The following is a 19,470-nucleotide window of genomic DNA, read 5'->3' on the forward strand; positions in this document are numbered from 1 at the left end:
ACGAAAATATAAGGTGGTATATCTGTATGTGAGACTTGAGGCGCAGACTACGGAGTCGGGAAATCAGAATCGCGAGACTTTCACGTGCTCTTCAAGTTGAATGTTTGAGACACGACGCAGGAACAACCTCAGCGGACACTACCATTACATCTCAGTCAATCGACACCCACCTAATCTTTCGCAGTGACACTTAGCCTCATCTCCGATTCTGTCGGGACTGAGAGAGTAGACTGTCTCCAAGGAACCTGCATGCCCCTCTCCCTCAACAGCTCTCGGAACGATCGTACGTCGTCCTCTTCCCTGTAGAAGAATGAAATGAACAACTATATCATCGCCAAGGTGATGTGATTTACTTACCTGATTAGACCGCGTTCTACCTGACTCTCAGTGAGCTCGCGCAAGTAGGGGAGCAGGATGTCGTGATATTTGTGTGTTCCCTTATACTGATCCCAATCTCAGATTTCGAATCAGCAAATGAAGGCGCATTTTCTCACCGTCAGAAGCGTATCGTCTGTTTCTAAGTGCACCTTTTCCAGTAGAGTCGGCACCAGAGGGCTATCCGCTAGGTCCTCAATCCTTCGCATGATCGGGTGTCTATGCCGTGGCCAGGGTTCAGTTATCTCTTGGGACAGAGCTTGATCTCGCCAATACTCAAATGCTCACACTCCGAAGATGATTGCGTTAGTCCTCGGCAGCTTGCGGAAAGTCTGGTGATCGATCCGTAACCATAAGTCTTTAGGGTGGATGTTAGGGTCAGGGGGTGCACTGGCGATATTGTCTACCATCATATTAGCGCCAGTGAGCGTCTTCCTATGGCACGGTGAGTGGTCCAGACTCACGCCAAAACAGGTTACGGTCGTCGGCGATCATCCAACTTGATCGCTCGAATGGCTGGTCCGGTTGAAAGCGCTTGAGCGTACGCTCGACGCTCATAAGCAGCTTCTCATTGAAGTGAGGGACGGGTCGATGCAGAACTTCGAGAGGCTTATTGATCGTCTCAGATAGAAGGTAGAATCCTACGGAAAATGTTTATCAATAGGCACTGGCTTCACGATAGGAGATGAAGGCTACCAGGGAATGCGATGAGTCCTCCCACAAGGTATATCTTACCATCTTCGCGCTCACGGCCCATCAGAAAATCGTCTTGAACCAGACTGCATGCCTGATCAGCCTATGTGGGGTGCTCGAGCGGTTCAGTACATACCGAGAAACAACGAGCAGTGCGTCAACTCCCTTCCTGTTACCGAGAGAGACATGGTGCTCTCCAGTCACGAGGTTGACGATGCCGTCAGGCCCCTCATGCGTAAACAGCGTGGGGTATCGCTTCGGAAGGTAGTCCACCAACTCCAGTAGGAGCTCACCGCACGCCTCGTCATTGTCGGGCAGGGAGTCGATGACCACTTTGCCTAGCACACAGTCAGATTCTGCATCGGTTGACCTGATGACAGGCAAGTTTGTCTCAAGTTACCTTGTTCGCGAATCACTCGCGCTTTCTCACCGAGGTACCATTTGTATTCCTTATCGATCTCTATCCAGTGGTTGACATGCATGGGCTGGTGTGCCATAGTCTGCGAGGTCGCTTTTTGATCAGCCCGTTTGTTCAGGAACTGCGCTGTACTCACCTGGTAATATGGGTATCGTACTGTCTTATTGGCATACACGAAGTTGCGAGCCGTCGCCGTCTCGATATCGAACTTAACCAACGGATCAGGATTAGGGAGCGACGATCCTGGCACAAACGTTTGCCCCTTCTCCTTGAAGTCCGAGTTACGGCCAGTAACCCCGGCATCCTTTCTCTCATGCGAGCTGAACCAAGAATATAGGCCTATCAAGAGGGCCGCAGCGAAGATGGTAGCGGCTAGCAAGTACATGGTGGGACGAGAACACGCGTGAGCGTTTGCCTGTGGACTCGAGCACATAAACGCGGCACGCCTTATCGTATAAGAGGCGGTCGCTCACGAGGCGTGGGTAGATGACTGTTGATCATGAGAGGCGGAGCAAGCGAAGATGGTGCATTCGATCGAGCGCCGGGCCGCTTCCGCTACGTGAGGCATTCTACATACATAGTTCTGCGGTAGTCGTGGGAGGCTGAGTTCATGAGGAAGATAGAGCAAAGATAAGTACATCGGTGTATCTACCCTTGTTCAGGTTCCCTTTCGCGGGCCTTCTTGAGTGCTTGTTTGACGCTCTTTATAGAATTCTCCCGAGCGGTGATAAGACGCTTTGCCTTGGCGATATCAAGCGATTCCTCTAGAGTGGCATAAGGCTTGGCCGTAGACCTCTTTGCAGCCGACTGGCTGGACGTCGGCTCAGAGGAAGTCTTGCGGGCTGTGACTGACGCCAATTCCGCGCGGAGGGAGGCCAATATGTCATCTAGGGACGTGAGAGTCGCGACACACGTCACCATATCGTCCTTCAGCCGGAACGTGCGGCACACCTCCCGCGCGCACGTCTCGATATGTTCGAACCTCACAGGGCCGAGCATCTCGCCCCCATACCTGCGTGATCCCCCAATTCTGTCAGCGTTACCACAATATCGACTTTGGCCGTCTATTACGTCGTACGCATGGAGTACATACCAGCGACTAACAACGACAACAGCGTCGATGACGCTTTCGGCCTGTATGACTTTGAGCACCCTTCCCCCGGCGTGCGTCTCTCCGTCGTCGTCGGCGCCGCTGACGACCTCGAAGTCATCAGGCCCGCCTAAGCCGCTCTTGCCCGGCTTGAGCACCATGCACCGCCAGGCCGCAATCTCGTGCGTGGCGGGCCGCGCGCGATGCACGACGTGCTTGAGGTGGTTTACCGCACGGCGAGCATCCTCCGGGGTGCTCGCGGGGAAGATGGTGCCGACGAAGAGGGAGGCGCGGTCGCGAATCTCCTGCGAGGTCGCGGTGGGCGCGGGTGGGGGCTTAGAGGACTTCACGAAGGAGTCGAGATTGCCTGTTGAGGACATGGTATGGTTTGACGAGTGCTACGAGATCGATCGGCACATGAAAGGACTCGCATGGAGTCCCATTCGGGGCCGAGTGGTAGGCCTGGGGTGGATGATATAAGGGAAACTATGTACCTCCGAATGAGAAGTCACTGTTTTAGGGCAGGCCGCCGGGAGGAAGTACAAAGCGGTGCTAAATCCGTCCCGAGATGGTAGTGTTCTTGTAACTTGTACTGCGTTATACACCTTTTTATTCCTCAAGGAAACCACCTACTTACGCTTGAGCGTATAAGTATGGTTAGCTACGCTGCGTGCCAATCTGTCTCGTCATATGGTGGAACTGTTGTTGATACAAAGGATCAGTACAGTAGGTGTTTGCACGCAGGTTAGCAACTACTTAAGTACTGTGCCGGCGGCTTCGTAGAAGCGTGATGACGAGGAGCACTCGTCCAGCCGAGATGGAGCTCCCCCGGCGCGATCCGTGACGAAAACAAGCGAGAGCACAGATCCTTTGATATCAGAGGTGGGTGGCCTTTCACACGAGACGGACAACTGTGCCGATTTGTGCGCAAACTTGCCATGGAGGTTGGATGGAGTAGCTCCGTGAATATTAGAACCCCTGGAAACCAATTCTGCTAGCAAATGGCGAACATAGGGGTACTTTCCGGCAAAATTCAGCTGCGATAAGTGCTAGTTCTTTATAGAGATCCGGCGATTGTTCTCTCGCGGAGTCTTGAACACTGCCTCGGAAAGCAAGCGCCCGATGGTACCGGACCTTTGTTCTGCGTGCTCTCTGCAGTCATCGTTGTCTTTTGTCCACAACATTCTCCTCCCGCTCTGGGCCATCTTTCCGTCTCTGCCCTATTCTATCGGTCTCTGTCCCTGTTTTCCGTTTCTCTCTGTCTGGAGGACCCCAACCGCCCTCGAGCGGGCTCAAACGCTTCGTCTAACAATTAACTCGATCTTTCAATCCCCATGTCTGCAGAAGACACACTCGGCGGTTTCGTAGATGAGACCACAAGCCAACGGCAGCTCGCGCCGGTCGCAGTGGCCTCCCAGGTCGCGTTGATGAGTGGCATCTCGGTGAGTGCTTCACGCCGGAAAGCAAGGCTGCGTATGGCGTTGACGTCCGGACGCATTGACAGTTGGCGACGATCGTCATATTCAACGTACTGCGCCCCAGAAACAAGGTGTGTAGTCTTACTGTTCACAACTTCGGTTGCCTCTGCCCGCCCCTTTGATTGCCTCTGCACTCCTCTGGTTATTTGTGGCTACATCCATTCTGCGGGCTCCAAGAATCGATGGAAAGCAGGTTCTTCGAGCCCTGAGGACATTTTTTACGGGCGCTGCGCGGTATAAATCTCCTTGATGCTATGTCCGTATCAGTGTTGCAGTGCAGTGCGGTGGACATTTTTGCGCCTACGACCGCAAACAGTTCACCGGCGCTCCCACATGCCTCGCCGCGGCGTGGTTTACAGGATCTCATGAGGACAAAGGCTGGTACGCTTGTTCTTGAAGCAGTATTGTAGGCCTCTCAGTGCAACCCATGGCCGCTTCGCCAGCGCCGGATGTCTCTTGACACAGTTCACTGGGGCTTGTTAAAGGCACACGCGCACTCCGTGCGTAGATGACCTTGGGTTAGATGACCACATTTCTGGGGGCATTTGTTCCCTCAGCAGAGTGCTCCTTCGTTGGGCGGTCATGATCGTGCGGGGGATATTGTACAGGAGCAAGGCCTCTGAGCTCAGACAAACCTGCTCCGGCTATTGTGGCCCGCAGTTCATGCTCTCCGTGTGTGTGTGTCGCGGCGCTATTCCTGAACCTGCCGTCCGGTCTGCAATGCCTTCTCACAGGCACAATCGGCAGCCTCCACTCTGGCCCTCCCACACGTTTTGATAAGCACGCCATTGTGGGGCAGGTACCCAACGGCGCACGTTCCAGCATGTCTTCTGTGGGTGCTATCCATGCGGATGCTCCGCAGTGGCGCGTCTACCAGGTGTAGGCGCAGCAAACAGACTTGATGTCCGGGGGCGTCTCTTTCATAACGCAATATATGTCCATCGTGCAGGGAGTCTACGGCACGTTCTCTGTTTGTGAATCGTAACGGTTGCGCCAGTAACACGAGCTGTCCTGATGTGCCCACGACTTGCACGCCATCCCGCCCGATACGCGACCTGTGGGGAGCATCCGCGGGAGCTCTACGAGAGGTACCTCCTGGAACAATTTGTGTCTCCGTTTCGTCATCTTCGGTCACTCTTAACTTCCATGTTGATATGACGGTCACCATGCCCATCGTGAGAGATAGGACCCGAATGGCGCTTAGCGCGTTGGGGCCGGGATGTCTTCCCTGAACGCGCGAAGCCCTGGATCATGTTTTAAGTTCGCGATAGGCGACTACACCGTCAGACATGGCTGCAACTCGGAAGGAATGGCGGGTTGCATAGGCCGCACTGCGACGGGTGTCATTAACATGTTTACCCTTGCATGGTTATCAGGAAACTTGCACATGACTCTCATGCGGTCAGATGTACCCAGTGCTTTTGTCATTCCATCCTGCGCCATGATTCTGCATGCATGCAGTTCTCACCAAACCTTCTCATGCTTAGATCGTTTACGAGCCGAAGGTCAAGTACCACGTCGGCAACAAGGTTCCCCCACGCGCATCAGACAGCTTCCTGGGATGGGTGTCGCCACTGCTGCATACAAAGGAGCCGGAACTAGTGGACAAAATTGGTCTCGACGCGGCGATCTACCTCCGCTTCGTCCGGATGTGCCGCTGGCTGTTCACCGCGATCGCCGTTCTCACCTGCGCCGTTCTCATCCCCGTGAACGTGGTCTACAACCTCCGCACAGTGCCGAGCAAGAGTCGCGATGCGCTGTCGATGCTCACCATCGGCGAGCTCAAGCACGAGTGGGTGATCCCGCACGTAGTGGTCACGTACCTCATCACGTTCCTCGTCATCGGGTTCGTTTACGTGCACTGGCGCGAGGTCGTGCGGCTTCGGCGGGAGTGGTTCCGATCGCCCGAGTACCTGCAGTCGTTCTATGCGCGCACGCTCATGGTCACGGACGTGCCGAAGAAGCTGCAGTCGGACGAGGGCCTTCGGGCGATCTTCGAGTCTGTGCAGGTCCCGTACCCGACTACGTCGGTTCATATTGGCCGGAAGGTCGGTCGTCTGCCGGAGCTGGTCGAGTATCACAACGACGCGGTGCGGGAGCTGGAGCAGGTGCTGGTGAAGTACTTGAAGGGCGGCAAGATTGGCAAGAAGCGGCCCACGATCACCGTCGGTTCGACCGTGGGCTGCGGCGGGGAGAAGAAGGATGCCATCGACCATTACACGTGTGTGATGTCGTGTTCTCGGTTTGACTGAGACTGATGTGATGTCGTATAGGAACAAGCTGCAGCGGGCAGACCGCGCAGTGGAAGAGTTCCGGAAGCAGATCGACCTGCGCAAGCCGGAGAACTACGGCTTCGCGTCCATGGCTGCTGTCGCATACGCACACATTGTCGCGAATATGCTCCGCGGCAAGCATCCGAAGGGCGTGACGATTACCCTCGCCCCCAACCCAAAGGATATAGTGCGTATCCGATGCAGCGTCGTGACTACCCTGTAGCTAAGTCGGTACGCAGGTTTGGAAAAACCTGGGCAGGAGTAAGGCCGAGATCCGTCGCGCACAGACGATCGGCTGGCTGTGGCTAATCGCCATCTGCACGTTCAACACGATCCCACTGCTGATCATCTCAGTCCTCGCCAACTTGTCGTCACTCACCGCGTTCGTACCCTTCCTCGAGTCGTGGTCCGAGGAGTCGCCGCACTCGTTCACATTCGTGTCCGGTGTGCTCCCGCCCGCCGTGTCTGCGCTCTTTGGATGGGCACTGCCGATCATCATGCGCAAGCTCACCAAGTTCATGGGCGCGTACACGCATTCGCGGATGGACCGTGCCGTCGTGGCGCGCTATTTCGCGTTCTTGATCATCTCGCAGCTCGTCATCTTCACGCTAATCGGCGTACTCTTCAGTGGGTGTCATTTGGTGCTGTCACATTCAAAGCTGTGGGCTGACATTAATCACCTAGATGCGGCTACGATCGTCATTCAGTCGATCGGCAAACATCTCAGCTTTGTGGAGATCATGAACAGGCTGAAAGGTGCGCCTTGCGTTCTGACGAATGAGACACACCCGGATCTCGAATACTGTACCTTTAGACATTCCCGAGAACATCAACAGCACATACATCAACCAATCATCGTATTGGCTCACTTACTTCCCGTATGTCTGGCCCTCGGATACGCTATCGCGTTCTAGCTGACATGAGATCTTTTTCAGGCTGCGTGGTTTCTTGGTCTTGTTCGATCTCGCTCAGCTGCTCAATCTCGCCGTGGTCTTCTTCAAAACTCAGTGAGCTGTCCTTGAAGCATCGCCCGATGCAGCATTGGTCTCATCATTCGAGCAGCTTCTTGGGCCGGACACCTCGTGAGATTCGTGAATGGACTCAGCCCCCAGATTTCCAATTTGCAATATACTAGTGGGTTCTCTCTCTAACCCTATATCTATCGCTGATAACACACTGATGGCGGGTTTGTTACAGCTCCAACTTGGTATGAGACCGATATCAGCCTTATATAATTCAGCACTGATCCATTCTATAGCTTTTCATGGGTACCGTCGGATTGTTCTTCGCACCGCTTGCACCGCTCGTGGCTGTTGCTGCTGCGATCGTTTTCTGGATCAGCTCCTGGGTGTACAAGTACCAGCTGATGTTCGTCTTCGTCTCGAAGACGGAGAGTGGAGGGGTAAGTCCATGCAGCTGGTCTGTGTCTGTTGTTTCCGCATTGACGGGGTCTGCATAGCGTATGTGGAACGTCGTCATCAACCGTCTGCTCTTCTCAGTCATCCTCATGCAGTGCATCGTGATTCTCAGTGCGTCTCTCGCATTTTGTCAACATGATAGACCGTAGGCTGACTATGCTTTGCAGCCATCGGTCTGAAGTCCTCGTTCAAGTCGTTCTACTGGATCGCGACTATCCCTCCGATCCTGTTCATCCTCGCGTTCAAGTACTACATTCACCGTGTCTTTCAGCCACATTTCCGTTACTACATGCCTTCCGAGTCGGAATTGCGCGAGGCGCAGGTACACTCGCGGCGCAACGACGCGACCAACAACCGGCTCGAGAAGCGGTTCGGCCACCCAGCGCTCCACTCAGAGCTGTTCACGCCGATGGTGCACGCAAATATGACACACTTGCTCCCGCAGGTGTACTCGGGCAAGGTTAGCAACGTACAAACGAAGGTGGAGGACATGGGTGGTCAGAAGATGGATGCGACGATGGTCGCTGGCGGTATCAAGATCGCCGGTATCGAAGAGGTGAGAGGGCTTCCATCGACTACGGCTTTCCTCTGCGAGGAGCTGACGCATGCGTTCAGCGCGATTTGGAGTACGATCCCGCCTTGTACCAGCGCGACCGAGGAGACGACTGGGACACGCGGTCAATTTCGTCGTCGAACTTGCTCTCAGAGTCGAAAGGAATGTATCCTGATGCCGGGCGCGCCTCGCCTGCTCCGTCGAAGATGGCGAATTTCGACCGCTATCTAGCGTATGGTGCCCAACCGGAGATCGAGATGAACCGGCTGGACATTCCGGATAATCAGCCATTGCTGAACCAGGTATGTCGACGCTTCGACTTCGCGAATTCTGATCAGATCATCTAACCATGTACGCCCAGCCTGCAAGCCCCGGATACTTCGATGCAAGTCTGGGCGCGAGCAGGAGTAACGTCAATCTCGACTACGTCATTACACCCCCCGATGGCAGCCAGACTCCCCTCCTCCCCGCCGCGTACCCTAGCGAGGAATACAGAGAGGCCCCTCTCCATCGCCCTTACCCGTCTCAGGGATACTCTAGCCAGTATTCCCCGCCACAACAGTACACGCCCACCCAGCAATACCCGCCTCAGCAGTACCAGCGACCACAACGATATCCATCTCCTGCACCTTCTCAAATCTTCTACCCCAGCCAAACTGGCGTGACTCCCCAACGAGCATCCCCTGAATCTGTCATGAGCCATCCACCAGTGCCGCCACCAGGACTCGATGACGGCGAAATGAACATGGCCGGACGGGGTGCACATAGATCATAAAGGACTGCCACCGCAGAGGACGGGAGCAGAACCAACGACGTTGTAGGCTTTAGGCGGGACGTGTCGAATGTGCATCTATCATATATGACGGGCTAGTTGTTTATCTTTTGCTTTATATGTCACTATCACCCACGTACATTGTTGCAGTATAGTTTTTGACCCGGACCTACATTTCACTTTCACTTGCTCTCTTCCGGCGTCGTGTTCAATCACCGCGGTTTGACATGTTACTTGGACTTTTGATCAGACCAGGTGCAGAGCTGCCACACATGTTGGGGTGGAGGCATGGGTACATAGGCCATGGACTTGCGATTCGGACATTCGCTCTACGTCTTAGGAGGTCTAGCTATCGCGTTCCAACGCACCAACATCATGAGTCGTTGATGGCAAACGACAGAGAGCGGACAAAAGCTGGCGGAGATCCGCGCTACAGGCTTTCTCAGATAATGTACAATTGTTCTCTAACAGTCCGCATCAGGACCCCGTTCAACGCGCAGAGCAGGGGATGGACAGCGCAACGACGATTTGATAGATTGAGCGAAGTGGGGCGTCTGGACCGCGACCAATTCCCGAATGGAGGGCGCGAAGGTGATACCGCTTTCCCACTGAGGGCTTTTCAAGGCGACGACGACGATGATGGTGGTAGGATATATGGCCTGTGCATCATAATTAGCTGTCAATGTCATCTTAAGCGAGGAGAACAAGCGACACACGATCATGGTGGGCAGCCCGCCTGCCGTCAGAGTCTCCAGAGCGACCAGAAAGAGGAACCATGGCTTGTTGTAAGTATGGATCGTCTTGTTCGGCTCGTTAATGCGATGGCATATGACCTGGTACGTCACGGTGACGATCTGTAGGAGCACACACTAATAAGCGTTGATACCAAGATCAGACGTTGAACATACCCAAATGAGACAGTATGCTACCCCTGACTCAATGAGTAAGAACAGAACCCTCTCAGCCTGGGACCTGCTGGAGGCAGCGCGCAAGTAGTCACGAACAAATCGTCTGTGGTGCCTAGATTATTGCATGAGACGACTTGCACCATGCATAAGACAACAGTGGGAAGATAGTCTGACCAGGCTTTATAAGTGATTAGAGCTGTCGCCAACAAGTTGACGAGGACGCTGAAGATGTCTCCCATCAAGCCCCACATCGACCCAATAAAAAGAGAGCCGGTGCCTAGCTCTCGCAAGTCCGACAGCTTTGTGATGGAAGTTCCTCCCATAATAATCACCACATGAGGCAAGGTCCGACGCGTACATCTGTACGTCGCGCCGACAACACGAAGCACTGAGCAAATGGAGGACGCGAGTACATGGCAAGAGGACTCCGTCAGAACGATTTGGAACATAGAGAACATGACTGACCAATTGATGGGAGAAGTACCGTCAATCCGAGCGCGGTGATGAACCTGTTACCTCCCCAGACGGCATATACTCGCCACCATACGATCGCATCGCTAAGCGCGATCTACGAGAATAGGGCAATTAGCGCGAGCAATCAAGCTTTACTGAGAATCTGAAAAGATTACGTTGATCGTCAAAGCGGAGCTCCAGGTACAGTACTGTAGTTGCAGCCTGTCGGGACCCGATGATTGAAACACCAAGGGAGTGCACGCTTGACCCTTAGGGTCCGAGAGGCAAGCAAGGCCAGACGCAGATATTACCATCTCCAACTCAGCCAGCATATTGAGAATGCTAGCAGCCCAATGAATGGTAGTACTCGCTAACATCCCAATTACTATGCAGAGTAAGATAGTTGTCGGAGGCTTTCTCAGGCCATTCCGCCTAAGATAGGACAACATGTCAGCGGGAAAATCGACACATAAGAGCTTTCCGGGCTACAAACGTCAAGACTATCACCGAGAGGAAGACGCAAGCGAAATAGACTCCTAGAAGACGAAATGTGAGGTTCAGATGCCGAACTGATGGCGGTACGGTGCACGTACCATATAAGCCTGTGGTGAGAAGCACATTTGATATGTGTCCCATAAGCTCCAATGCGACGTCACTAGTTTGACTTCGAGTAGTCTGGGAAACATTCTGCATTGACTGCATCTCCATGTCACGGGTCAAGGATATCTGGCAAGGAGAATTCAGCTCGCAAACAGTGTCTTGAGCCAAGTATTTATTCGCTGTCGCTCCAGATGTCCACGGAGCATGTCAAATGCATTCAAACATAACACTAGTCCAGAGGCTTCGAAAAAACTTCAGCTAGATCCAATCATAATCATGCTGCGACACGATACATGGGCACTTTGGCGGATGTACTTAGGGCTTAGCATGCTGGGTTACGTATGTGGCAGTCATATATCGTCTGTCAATCCGCCACGGGGGCTGCCAGGGCCTCAAGCCGCTCCGATGCACCCCGGGGCCGAGGGCTGAAACATGACCATGTCATCGTGTTCGTCCACCTAGCCGTCAGAGGTGGCCATCAAGGCGTGGACAGAGTCAAGAGGAATGCGCGCCGGACGAAAAATGGGTGCGTACTTGCGCTAATGTTCCTTGACAATAAACCATTCTCAGCCCGAGTATTGACTTTACATATGAGAGTTTGGTTAGCAGCGGAAGATCCACGCGGGCAGAAAGCGGGGCGAGTCGATGGCTGAGAAGCAGGACACGTCATGGCAAAGTAGCCTTATCAGGATCAGTCCACCTCCCTTGCTCCGGCTGTCGCACCACAGACAGATACCGTGTCCTTTGGTCCACCTGAATTACTCCCGGGAAGCTAGTTCGTATCCTTCGAGGGTTTCCGCTGAGTGCTTGTTAGCATCTAGACGCCACGACGTCGGAATGATACCCGAGGCGCCCCGGCGTTCAGTCAGCGTCCAATCACCGCAAACTTGCCCGTCTTGGTACAGATGTTAAATTGTAGACCGCTCAGGCTGGTCATCCGTGTATTTGCAAGATAAGAATCTCTCTCTCTCTATCTCGATATTAGATTTATAAGGGTTCTACCCCTCAAGCTGAAGGTGCCCAACTTTCAGGCCGCCTTATGCCTTGCAAGGGTAACTTGCCGTCCATAAGTCGAAATGCCTCGCGATGAAGAACTCTACTTTGAGCTCCTCCCTCTCTATGTCTACTCAATGGCTGACATGCCTTTACTCAGATTTGGGCAAAGGTTTGGGAGTGGATCCCTGATGTGCCTGATAAGGGCGAGCGGGTCTCACACTAATCGGCTCCTGAAGGTGAGACTTGGTACAAAGCATCATTTGAGCACTAGAAGCTACCATTGCAGTTTGAACAGGAGGGGTGCATAGACTGGTGAGCAGTGGGACAAGCATTGACACAGGCCACGGGCTCAGATATCGTAGAGACTACAACGAGGTATGCAAACCTCTGGGATATCGGGCCAGAGAGGTATCAAACCTCCCAACCCACGCGGTCTTAGTGATACGCGTCGGTTAGAGTTTCGGTTAGGGTTCGGTTAGGGTTTGGGTTTGGGTTTGGGTTTGGGTTCGGTTAGGGTTCGGGTTCGGGTTTGGGTTAGGCGCTATTCACACCTCCTCCTCCCCCAAAGGGGAGGCCGTCTGTATTTATCGCGCGAACGAGGCTTTAGAGTGCCCGCCTGAGTGCTCCCGGCTCGGGGGACCCCCCGAGCGCAGCGAGGGAGGGGAGGGAGCACGAATGGCGGGTCCTCTTCGCGCAAACCCTAAATCTGGCATCAAACGCCACAATGCTGATTGAGAACTTTGATCATCAAAACTAGCGCGCTGATGCGCCCGTGGTGACAGCGTCGGTGGTCTTTTGCGTCGCGCGTCCCCCACCCTCCTCACCCGCCACGCCTGCACAACACTCTTCACATGTTGGACAAATGCTGCCTCGTCAATTACTGCGACCTCCTCAGAGGGAGTATGGTTTTTATTCGAGCTCCTTGAAGTTGCCTCGAGTACGTACACCGGTCCAGCTATCAAAATTTGATGCGCCCGTATTGATGTCCTAGGCTGACAGCCAATCATATGCGTGGTTGGGAGGTCTCATACCTCCCTGGCCCGATATCCCAGAGGTTTACATACCTCGTTGTAGGCTACTCAGATATCTTGTCGCACAGATTCTCCCTCCGCTCTGAGCTGGCTATCACTGCAAACCATCTGCGCGGATCTCGATGGCAATGCTATAACAATAGATTCAGTTGTCGCTGGTGGGGTCTCACTGGCATAGCTCGCTTTTGATCTGAAGTCTCCCGCACATAGGGATTCCTGGATTCTTCATCGGCGGCTAAGTCACGTTGGAGGTACGTCGCGAATGGCCTATGCTAAGTAAATTCAGTAATTGCAAATTGAGTGGACGACGCTAATTGTGTTGGGACATGACACGATGGTGATGACGAACGTGGGCTGTGCATCTCTGGGCCGTAGATACACGAATCGCGGCACGCACATGATCAAATACCGACTGGGGGCCACATGCCAGAAACTTACCTTTCTCCTGTCTTCTGATAGGTTTCTGCCCTACATAAGCTTCCTTTCATCTGACTCGCGATGGGTGCCACGCTCTCTAACTTCAAGCAGACCGTATGGCCCACTTTGCTGCAAGCCCTTCCGCCCAAGTCCAAATTCACGGCAGATGACATACCTGATCTCACCGGACGGATTGTCATAGTCACAGGTAATCCAGATAGTAATGTGGGTAGTGTTTGCCTCAAATTACGTCGTTTTAGGCGGCAACGTCGGTATCGGTTACGAAACCGTGAAGGTGCGTATCGTTGTGCCGCTGACGTACCCCGCGTCTCTAACCCGGACCGTCAAACAGGTTCTTCTGAAGCACAACGCCAAGGTCTACCTTGCCGCCCGAGGCAAGGATAAGGCGGAGAGGGCCATCAAGTCTTTGAAGGAGGCGACCGGCAAGGAAGCCATCTTCCTTCAACTCGACCTTGCGAGTCTTTCTTCAGTTAAGAAGGCGGCTGAAGAGTTCTTGAGCAGGGAATCCGAACTTCACATCCTCTTCAATAATGCGTACGTTTCGTCTAGTTCTTCTCGAAAGTTTACCCCCCTCATAGTTATCACTCGCTCGTCAGCGGAGTCATGGCCCCACCCATCGAACAGGTGACTGCGGACGGGTACGACATGCAATGGGGTACGAATGTCGTGGGACACTACTACTTTACCGTGTTGCTCTTGCCCGCTCTCCTTGCCGGTGTCAAGTCGTCTCCAGATCACCACGCCCGCGTTATTACGACGGCTTCCAGCCGCGCATATTCGCACACTCTCCACTGGGAGACTTTCAAGGACACACCCGAGAGGAGAAAGACGTCGAGAGTAGGCCTTTATCCGCAAAGCAAATTCGTGCGTGGTTCAGCGTAAGCGTTCTGCCAAGGCTTGGTCTAACAGGTCTGTCTGAGACAGGGCAATGTGGTGTTCGCCCGGCAGCTTGCAAAACGATATGCCGAACAAGGCATTATCTCCGTATCCGTCAATCCTGGTCGGTTGTAGTCCCATGAGTACTATCGTGCTTCCTGCTCACGGACACGCTCATAGGGAACATCAAGAGCGAGTTGCAACGCCACCTCGCCGGCCTGCAGAAGAAGCTTGTGGTACGGACCAACTTGTCTGACAGGCTTCCCTCGTATTAGCTGACGGCGGTATCAGAATTTGTTGCTGTATCCAACGCCCCTTGGTGCGATCACACAGCTTTACGCCGGTACGGCGCCGGAGGCTCTTAATTACAACGGCGAGGTACGTTAAAGAACACTCCCTGTTGAGACGGCACTCATCAGCGTACACCAGTTTTTCATCCCATGGGCACGTGTGGGAAGGTGCAGGGCGGAGGCATATGATGACGAGCTAGGCGATAAGCTGTGGAAATGGCTCGAGGCGGAAGTCAAGGTGCATCAAGCGTGATATCTGCAGACGGCGGTAGAGCACGCGCTACGCTTTGAATGTTTACTGTGCAGACGTTTCGGGTTCATCAGAGTAGGACGGATATGGATTTGGATCGCTTGAACACTGCTATCAAATCAACCGAAGTTGTCTTGGTATCAGTCCCCAATAGTCAACGCTTGAAATGAAGTGCACTCGGTACCTTGTGGCGTAGCTGCAGACACAGAATCAGCTTGCACAGGGATTTCCGTTGGCCTCATGGATATGTACGTAACATTCATACTTACGCTCCAGAACGTCAGCCATGGAGCAGGTCACATATGTCAGGATGAATCGGGGCAGGGATAACAGGTCACTGAAACGTAGGACTACAACGGCAACGCCGAGCGAGTGATATCAAGGGCAGAATCTAGCCCCACCCCCGCAGGGAGTGACTTGTTTCACCGATGACCTCTGTTAACGTAAGGAGATTGCCGCGTTCTGCCTGTGGCGCTGTGCGAATCCTCCAAAGCGGACTCCAGTCAATTTGGCACTTTCCCGGTCCAAGCTAGTTTGAGATTGCCAGCGACTTCAGGGATAGTTGCAAGTCTATTGTCATCAACTGGCCCAGTGCCCGAAGGGACAATGCTATAGCTGCAGGGCTTCGATATGTGGATCAGGGCCTGCCCCCCCTAATAGCCCGCATTGAATGCGGTGGTCGAGCGGAACCTACTGTAACCGATGCCTCGCTGTAAATCATCAGGACGTAAGCGAGGTTGAGAAGAAGGTTTCAGAGAGAGCAAACTGGAATACCATTCCGCTTGCAAGTCTGATCAATTGGAAGCGATAAACAGACACGTCTACAGACTGTCTGTCCGCCGGCATAAACGGAGAAGGGCCTTTGAGGCACCCTGCATGCGTGCACTTTGCTCTTGTTCCTAGTACGGAGCCACAATGAAACTTCGACTTGGATCCGGTACAGACGACGTATTTACCCCAGTGGATGGATTGAGACGATCCGGAGTAAAATCCTTCCTACAGGTCAAATCGAGGGACTTGCTCGGAGTATGAAATCGAGGATGTACCTAATCGTATGGCATCCCTGCTGGATTTCAGCAAAGTACCACACAGAGCGAGCATCATGTACACACTGTAAGTTGTATCAGACTCGTCGTCCGAGTTCTCCACCGCAACTGCGCAGGCTCGTCGTGGTAGACAGCTAGGTAAGGTGCGCATATATGCAGACTTGTGGCAGAATGTATCATTCCCAGCGTCTCAGAGACCATGGTTCTGGTAAACCTGTAAGATAACCGTACACTGAGCATGTGCGACCTGTCTCAAGTGCGCGACCAACCACACCACAAAGAGCTTGTCAGAACATTCAACTTTGAACAGGATGTTGGTCAATGTTACGCAAATACGTACTAGCCCGACCACTAGAAGTCTTATACTGCAGCCCATTACGCTACATTGTCCTCTCTTGACGCGATCCAGTAGAAGATGTCCTGAAATGATTAACCTGAATACCGGAGGTCGACGTCGAGACGTCGAAGTCATGAAAGTGCATCGTAATGACTTTTAGCTCCTCCAAACATACTTCCCACGGTTGACGTTGCTGATTGGGCTTATCTGATGAGCGTCGAAACGGACATTCTTCGTCCGTACTCTCAGGTTGTGGCACACTCTTCTCCCGTCCCAGATAGCAGTGCTCTGGCCACACACGCACTGCACAGTCCCAGGCTTGAACATGAGGCGCAGTATGCTCCTGCGGGCGTAGCGCAGCTTCTATGAATGTCATAGCATTAGTGCACAGCCGCAGATAGTATAGGTGAAGCAGTCTCGTCGTCTCTACTGAGTTCTCCTGACTGACCACGCCTGGCGCAGAGAGTAGCCATTGAGCAGAAGGGGGAAATCTTCACACATACCGTGGCAAGTCGAAGTAGCTGCGGAGAGACTACAACGAGGTTTCGCTGACCTGAGGAAAATCGGGCCTTCTATACGAGGCGTCGGAAGCATCTCTGATAGGCTTACTGTGTCTCCTATCATTCACGTTTGCTGCGCCCGCAGCAGCTCCCCATCATTTTCCCGCGCTTGCAGCCAATCACGAGCACTGGGTCCTCGCCCAGGCGTGGTTTAGCAAGCCTCCGTTCCACGCCAAGGGATTGCGAGCGATAGCCTGCTCGTCCTGCTACAGACTGGCCAGCTACCTGGTCGATGAGCTACCGAAATGAGCAGAGTAGACTCTTCGACCGGGATCTTCATGACATGAGAACCCCCGGGAAATTCTTGGACCCAATTCCCGGATATCACCGCCGAGGACTGCGGCTTCTTTGTTTGTGCGACTGATCAGATAGCCTGTGCAACATGAAAGGTGTAGACTTCCTGAGGCGCGATTGTGCTGCGCCGTTTCCCTCCCCGCCGTCCCCGAAGGCCAGGTCATCTGCCTTCCGATCGACTGATATCCAGGGCCTAGATAGACGGATGACCTGTGCATCCGCTCGCAGTTCGCCTTCGATATGTCTACCAATGCGACGCATGAATTTCCCTCTCTAGTGGGTGGTGTTCCACTTCCCGTCGATTTCGCGCCCTCGATTCTTTTTGCATGCCTTTACGCTGTCATGTTGCCGGTAGTCTTCTGGCGCATCATTCATCCTCGCTCTCGTAGTGCTGCTCTCGCCGGTACCACGTTTTTCAGCATTGAGCGGTCAGTTATTTGAGTTCAATATTCCCTCTCTGGTTAATGCTTACTTGGGTCCTCAGAGTTGTGGCTTATGCACTCCGCGCCAAGGCCTCCCACGATCTCGGATCTCGAATGAGCAAGGGCCTCGAGACCTACTTACAAGTGACATACGCCGGCGGTTTCATAACCATCGGCCAAGATTTGGCCAATGTGACCCGCTCGCTGCTCGTGGCGTACACACTCGGCGGCGACATGCTGGCAAAGCACAAGCTTACGCCCCAGATCCCGAAATGCGGTAGCAGCTTCGAGATGCAGGAACCGTTCGCCACACTCCCGGAAGGCCGTTTCGACACTGGAGGCCAGGGGGACCCTGCGATCACCGACCATCCGCGGACGCGGTACTGGATCCGGCAGATGTCCGGGATCTGGGCACTCTTGTTCTTAGTGACCATCATCCTCAGCGCCATCGCTGGCGCGGACTACAAGGAGGCCATAGCCACGGGCGCGGACGCGGCATTGGTTCGATGGCTTCGGTATGTTGATCTCCTCACCCTGAGTTATTAGACTCATGACTGTCTTCGTCTGTAATGTCTTCCTTCAGATATGTTAGCGCAGGGTTAGCGATTATCCTACTACACGGCGTGGGAGGCCTTGCGGTCTGGGCATACTTCTACATGCCCCGCGTCCCGCGGAGCTCAGTCGTGTGGATTGTCCTCGTCGCCAGTCTCCTTGTACGTGCCATCCCTTTCCTTCATCAGGCCGACTGCATCCTGCTACGTCATGAGCTCACGCTGACCGTCCTCCTTTCGTCCTCTCCCAGTCGGTTGTCGGGATCTACCGCGTCGATACGATGTTCCACAACACGACGTCGCTGACCTCTACTGCGCCCGGCTCGCTAACCTCTAATCTCTCCAAGGCAGGCTTCTACGTCTTCCACGTCGCGCCGGAATTCCTCGCAGTCGCAATCCTTATGTCGCTCAACACTCGTCGCGTGTTTGCTACGGGCATGTGGGGCGACTGGCGGATAAGCGACCCGAAGCCGCAGAACAATTCCCCAAGCAATACGTCTTCCACGTCGCGCCTGAATTCGCTGCCGCAATTCTTATGGCGCTTGCCCCTCGTCGGGTTTTTGCTGCGTACATGTAGGGCGACTCCGTAATAAGTGACTCGAAGCCCGCCAGGCCACCCTTTGAACGCCTAGAAGGGGGAGATATTGTGACCGCGTGCGCACTTGCCGTTTTTGTTCCTTTCCAATTCCCATCACGCTCCTTCCGAAACGCTTTTGTCGTATATCGCATGATCCTCACTAGCTATGCATGTAGGGCGACGCCTCAGTGTTCATACAATTGACAGACCGTAGTCTTGTCTCTGGCCGTTCGTACATCTATCGTGAGGTATGACCTGCCCTCGAGCTCCCCGCGAGCGTTCTCTCGGTCTCAGTCTCTCTGTTTGACTCTGCCTTCAGTTTCTCCACCTCGGCCTCTAGTGTACTTCAGCCCACGTTCGCTTGGTACAACTTGCGGAAGCGGTTGGGCATGCAATCCACGGCGGCTCGCGATCCGTTGTTCCTGTCTTGTCTGTGAGTCCGTTTTCTATACTAATAGACTCATAAGTGCTGGCAAACAAGCTCGATCTAGTGTCTCGCTGCGGAGCTGACCGTTGTGCTGACCTGACTGTAACTCAGGTCTCCACCTGGAGTTACACGTCCCCCCTTTCTATACATGGAGGAGGCACCCGTTGATTTCTTATAACTCGGAAGCGCAAGATGTCGCGAACACGACGGAGGCTCCTGGTTCCCACGATTGTCAAGTGCCACTGCCTCTCGGCCTCCTCCCTCTCCATCTCCGCGGTCTTGCCCTCGTCCGTCGAAAGCGAGAGAGACGGAGAGCGTGAGCCAAGTACTAAGACGCGCGGCGA

The 19,470-nt window shown here is 53.8% G+C and overlaps 5 protein-coding genes across 5 annotated transcripts; 3 read left to right on the forward strand and 2 right to left on the reverse strand.

Moving 5' to 3' along the window:
- Window positions 1-353: 353 nt before the first annotated feature.
- Window positions 354-1,871, reverse strand: DICSQDRAFT_70665 (uncharacterized protein; the record flags this gene model as incomplete). Its single annotated transcript, XM_007370348.1, has 8 exons — window positions 354-443; window positions 495-594; window positions 664-778; window positions 840-1,016; window positions 1,072-1,154; window positions 1,205-1,406; window positions 1,469-1,568; window positions 1,623-1,871. 8 exons carry the CDS (start codon window positions 1,869-1,871, stop codon window positions 354-356), a joined length of 1,116 nt encoding a protein of 371 aa, XP_007370410.1.
- Window positions 1,872-2,134: 263 nt separating this feature from the next.
- DICSQDRAFT_70637 (ribosomal protein S5 domain 2-like protein) lies at window positions 2,135-2,956 on the reverse strand (the record flags this gene model as incomplete). Its single annotated transcript, XM_007370349.1, has 2 exons — window positions 2,135-2,498; window positions 2,580-2,956. 2 exons carry the CDS (start codon window positions 2,954-2,956, stop codon window positions 2,135-2,137), a joined length of 741 nt encoding a protein of 246 aa, XP_007370411.1.
- An 821-nt stretch (window positions 2,957-3,777) lies between these two features.
- Window positions 3,778-9,766, forward strand: DICSQDRAFT_93028 (uncharacterized protein). Its single transcript, XM_007370350.1, has 15 exons — window positions 3,778-4,018; window positions 4,081-4,125; window positions 5,542-6,275; window positions 6,328-6,514; window positions 6,567-6,954; window positions 7,012-7,083; window positions 7,142-7,205; window positions 7,263-7,334; window positions 7,390-7,461; window positions 7,525-7,534; window positions 7,586-7,729; window positions 7,787-7,856; window positions 7,913-8,301; window positions 8,361-8,600; window positions 8,660-9,766. Exons 1-15 carry the CDS (start codon window positions 3,911-3,913, stop codon window positions 9,071-9,073), a joined length of 3,009 nt encoding a protein of 1,002 aa, XP_007370412.1. The 5' UTR covers window positions 3,778-3,910; the 3' UTR covers window positions 9,074-9,766.
- Window positions 9,767-13,018: 3,252 nt separating this feature from the next.
- On the forward strand, window positions 13,019-15,061 carry DICSQDRAFT_112497 (NAD(P)-binding protein). Its single transcript, XM_007370351.1, has 8 exons — window positions 13,019-13,683; window positions 13,736-13,770; window positions 13,828-14,030; window positions 14,093-14,360; window positions 14,421-14,496; window positions 14,553-14,608; window positions 14,664-14,750; window positions 14,802-15,061. Exons 1-8 carry the CDS (start codon window positions 13,557-13,559, stop codon window positions 14,913-14,915), a joined length of 966 nt encoding a protein of 321 aa, XP_007370413.1. The 5' UTR covers window positions 13,019-13,556; the 3' UTR covers window positions 14,916-15,061.
- Window positions 15,062-17,389: 2,328 nt separating this feature from the next.
- On the forward strand, window positions 17,390-18,712 carry DICSQDRAFT_150172 (uncharacterized protein; the record flags this gene model as incomplete). The annotated part of the gene is made up of 4 exons (XM_007370352.1): window positions 17,390-17,577; window positions 17,634-18,086; window positions 18,155-18,284; window positions 18,374-18,712. The coding sequence occupies 4 exons, from the start codon at window positions 17,390-17,392 to the stop codon at window positions 18,710-18,712; spliced, it is 1,110 nt and encodes a 369-aa protein (XP_007370414.1).
- Window positions 18,713-19,470: the final 758 nt, after the last annotated feature.

This window comes from Dichomitus squalens, assembly GCF_000275845.1.
Source record: "Dichomitus squalens LYAD-421 SS1 unplaced genomic scaffold DICSQscaffold_66, whole genome shotgun sequence".
Classification (NCBI taxonomy): Eukaryota; Fungi; Basidiomycota; class Agaricomycetes; order Polyporales; family Polyporaceae; genus Dichomitus; species Dichomitus squalens.

Bases quoted from the DNA above. Each gene is read 5' to 3' on its own strand.
- DICSQDRAFT_93028 (XM_007370350.1), top strand. From the start codon at position 3,911: ATGTCTGCAGAAGACACACTCGGCGGTTTCGTAGATGAGACCACAAGC. The intron at 4,019-4,080 runs GTGAGTGCTTCA...ACGCATTGACAG, and splicing joins CGTTGATGAGTGGCATCTCG to TTGGCGACGATCGTCATATT. The intron at 8,302-8,360 runs GTGAGAGGGCTT...GCATGCGTTCAG, and splicing joins AGATCGCCGGTATCGAAGAG to CGCGATTTGGAGTACGATCC.
- DICSQDRAFT_112497 (XM_007370351.1), top strand. From the start codon at position 13,557: ATGGGTGCCACGCTCTCTAACTTCAAGCAGACCGTATGGCCCACTTTG. The intron at 14,497-14,552 runs GTCGGTTGTAGT...ACACGCTCATAG, and splicing joins CTCCGTATCCGTCAATCCTG to GGAACATCAAGAGCGAGTTG. The intron at 14,751-14,801 runs GTACGTTAAAGA...AGCGTACACCAG, and splicing joins CTCTTAATTACAACGGCGAG to TTTTTCATCCCATGGGCACG.